Source organism: Poecilia reticulata, unplaced genomic scaffold (genome assembly GCF_000633615.1).
Source record: "Poecilia reticulata strain Guanapo unplaced genomic scaffold, Guppy_female_1.0+MT scaffold_253, whole genome shotgun sequence".
Lineage (NCBI taxonomy): Eukaryota > Metazoa > Chordata > Actinopteri > Cyprinodontiformes > Poeciliidae > Poecilia > Poecilia reticulata.
The window spans coordinates 227,298-229,863 of NW_007615037.1; the positions used below are offsets into that span (position 1 = coordinate 227,298).

The 2,566-nt window shown below is 45.7% G+C and overlaps 1 protein-coding gene across 1 annotated transcript in view; it reads right to left on the reverse strand.

Annotated features, from left to right (window-relative positions):
- Positions 1-269: 269 nt before the first annotated feature.
- ptpn18 (protein tyrosine phosphatase non-receptor type 18) overlaps positions 270-2,566 on the reverse strand; it is a 16,190-nt gene continuing 13,893 nt past the window's right edge. The window contains exons 13-15 of the mRNA XM_008402731.2: positions 1,038-1,207; positions 887-964; positions 270-359 (exon numbers count right to left, since the gene is read on the reverse strand). Of these exons, the coding sequence (XP_008400953.1) occupies positions 286-359; positions 887-964; positions 1,038-1,207 (322 nt within the window). The 3' untranslated portion in view covers positions 270-285. The remainder of the gene's footprint in view (positions 360-886; positions 965-1,037; positions 1,208-2,566) is intronic.

Consider the following 2,566-nt stretch of genomic DNA (forward strand, 5'->3'; position numbering starts at 1 on the left):
AGCTGAAGCCACATTGGAAAAGTTTGTGAAAAAATCTGCAGACAATCAAAACCAATGAGATCAAATTTAAATTGTAGGTTCAGTTAAACTTAATTTCAGTTAAATCATGAAAAAAATGGAAGCACTTTAATTTTAAAACAAAGATGCATCAGAGTGTTGATGAGATTACAGCAAGTGAACAAATCACAGTGATGTCGGCCGGGTAGATGGTGACCCAGACGGGTAACTGGTCCAGTTCACCCAGTTCACCCAGTTCACCCAGTTCTGGTCCAGTTCTGGTCCAGTTCACCTCTCCATCCGCCCCCAGGCTGCTGGAGGGTCTCTGGGTCCTTTCGGCTTCTGGATGCGACAGTTAAAACCTGACAGGAACCAGAACAAAACACGTTTAGTGGAAACCCAACGGTGGCGTCTAATTCCTGGAGATGAAAACTTTCATGGATTTCTCCTGACCGGCGCAGACTAAAGGAATCATCTACGGAATATTTAAATATACATTTAAATATAAATAACTTGATGATAAATCATTTCTTATGTGACAGAGACAGAAGAAAACACCCTGGTCTGCTTCTAACCTGCAGAAAGAGAGAAACAGAAACCATGGCAACAGAAACCATGGCAACAAACATCTGCTTGACGACAACAAAGTCACTGAGAAGCTCAAGGTGCTGATTAACAGGCTTAGTGGCTGTGTGTCAGTGTACAGTGTGTGTAATCAGTGTGTGTGTGTGTAATCAGTGTGTAGTGTGTGTAGTGTGTAGTGTGTACAGTGTGTAGTGTGTACAGTGTGTAGTGTGTACAGTGTGTAGTGTGTACAGTGTGTAGTGTGTAATCAGTGTGTGCTCAGCAGCAGGTGAGCCACAGAGCCGGTCTGCCCAGGTGAACTGACCGATGCCTCCAGGTGTGAAGAAGCTGCTGACGTCTGAGGCAGGAGGAGAAACGTCTTCATAGTCGTGATCTGCTTCTGCTAGGAAACAAAAGTCACATGGTCACCTTTAGCCCCGCCCCTGCAGACACCTGGCGCCGCTGCAGGGACCGACCTGGCGCCAGGTGAGGGTCCTCCCTCTGATTGGTCGAGGCGGCAACGTCGTAAATGGGCGAGGCTGAGGGGGGCGAGGTCAGCGGCTTGACCTTGGGCTTCACGGTGCTGTAGATGGGAGCTGCAGACGCGCTGACGTCGTTGTCATAGTGATGGGATGGCGGCAGGGTTCTGGAAGCAGGAAGGAGCTGATTAAAGATGGAGGAAACGTTTCCATGGCGCCGGTACCAGCAGCTGGACCTTAGCAAGCAACGCACGATGAAACATCAACTTCTGGAATGTTCTCCTCACTTTTATCTTGGGCTGAAACGATTCCTGGAGTGATTCGAGTTCCTCGATTATTAAACTTCCTCCAGCAAAATGTCTCCAAGCTTCGTTAATTTATGTTTTATTATTTAGCGCACCGCGTTCTGGCCGGGACTTTGCGTTGTGCGGAGCTCTGACTTCCACCTGAGTTGTTGATGAAAGCTAGTTAGCAGCATAACGTGATGTTTCCAAGTTCAGCCTTGATCAACAAAATCCCAGGTTTTCGTCGTTTTCGGGACCAATAAGCTCCTTAAATGATTCCTGGGGAGCAGCAGCTGATTTATCCATAGACATAATATAGAGTAGACCCCGCATTGGCTGCTCCGGRGCAGGAAATACGGCGGCCATCTTGGAGAGGTCATCCCTCCTACTTGGCTCAATCAAAACAGCAGAAGATGCCTCAGCACTGAGGACATGATGAGGACAGAGATGCAACTGTGTCTGAGTATCTACTATTTTAGAATGTTGATGATATTTTATGCTTCAACATTGTTTATGTACATAATGTAATTATGCTATGTATTGAAAATGCACAAAAATGTTTTCCAGCTGCATCCAGGACCTACTGCCAGTCATCCAGATGTAGCTAAAGAATGAAGCAGGTCAGATTTATTACTAATCTAGAGATGTCACAATTCACTGAATGATTAAATACTGTGATTTATTAAAATCCATCAAAGCAAATTATCTGCCTCAGAGTTTGTTGAACAATGTTTTACTATTTATTACCAACTTTTAATTCTTTTTTTCTTCCAATTGTTTCCAAGTGTTTCTCTTTTTCATTCARGTTTATATTTTCTGTAAGAATGTATTAATGTGTTTGTTTGTTTTAATGTCTTATGTGACACTAAGCTGGAAGTTGCCAAACATTTTCACTGTAGTTTCATAATGATTGTCTGTGTTAACAGCTGGTGGAGGAAGACAGAGAGTCCTGGCAGCAGAGGAGGAGGCGGAGTCAGGATGGACCCCAACTTCCTCCAACCAGGAGCTCAGTGACGTCACGTCTACAGGACAGACGTCAGGTCTACAGGACAGACGTCAGGACTACAGGACAGACGTCAGGACTACAGGACAGACGTCAGGTCTACAGGACAGACGTCAGGTCTACAGGACAGACGTCAGGTCTACAGGACAGACGTCAGGTCTACAGGAGAGACGTCAGGTCTACAGGACAGACGTCAGGTCTACAGGAAGAGACGTCAGGTCTACAGGACAGACGTCAGG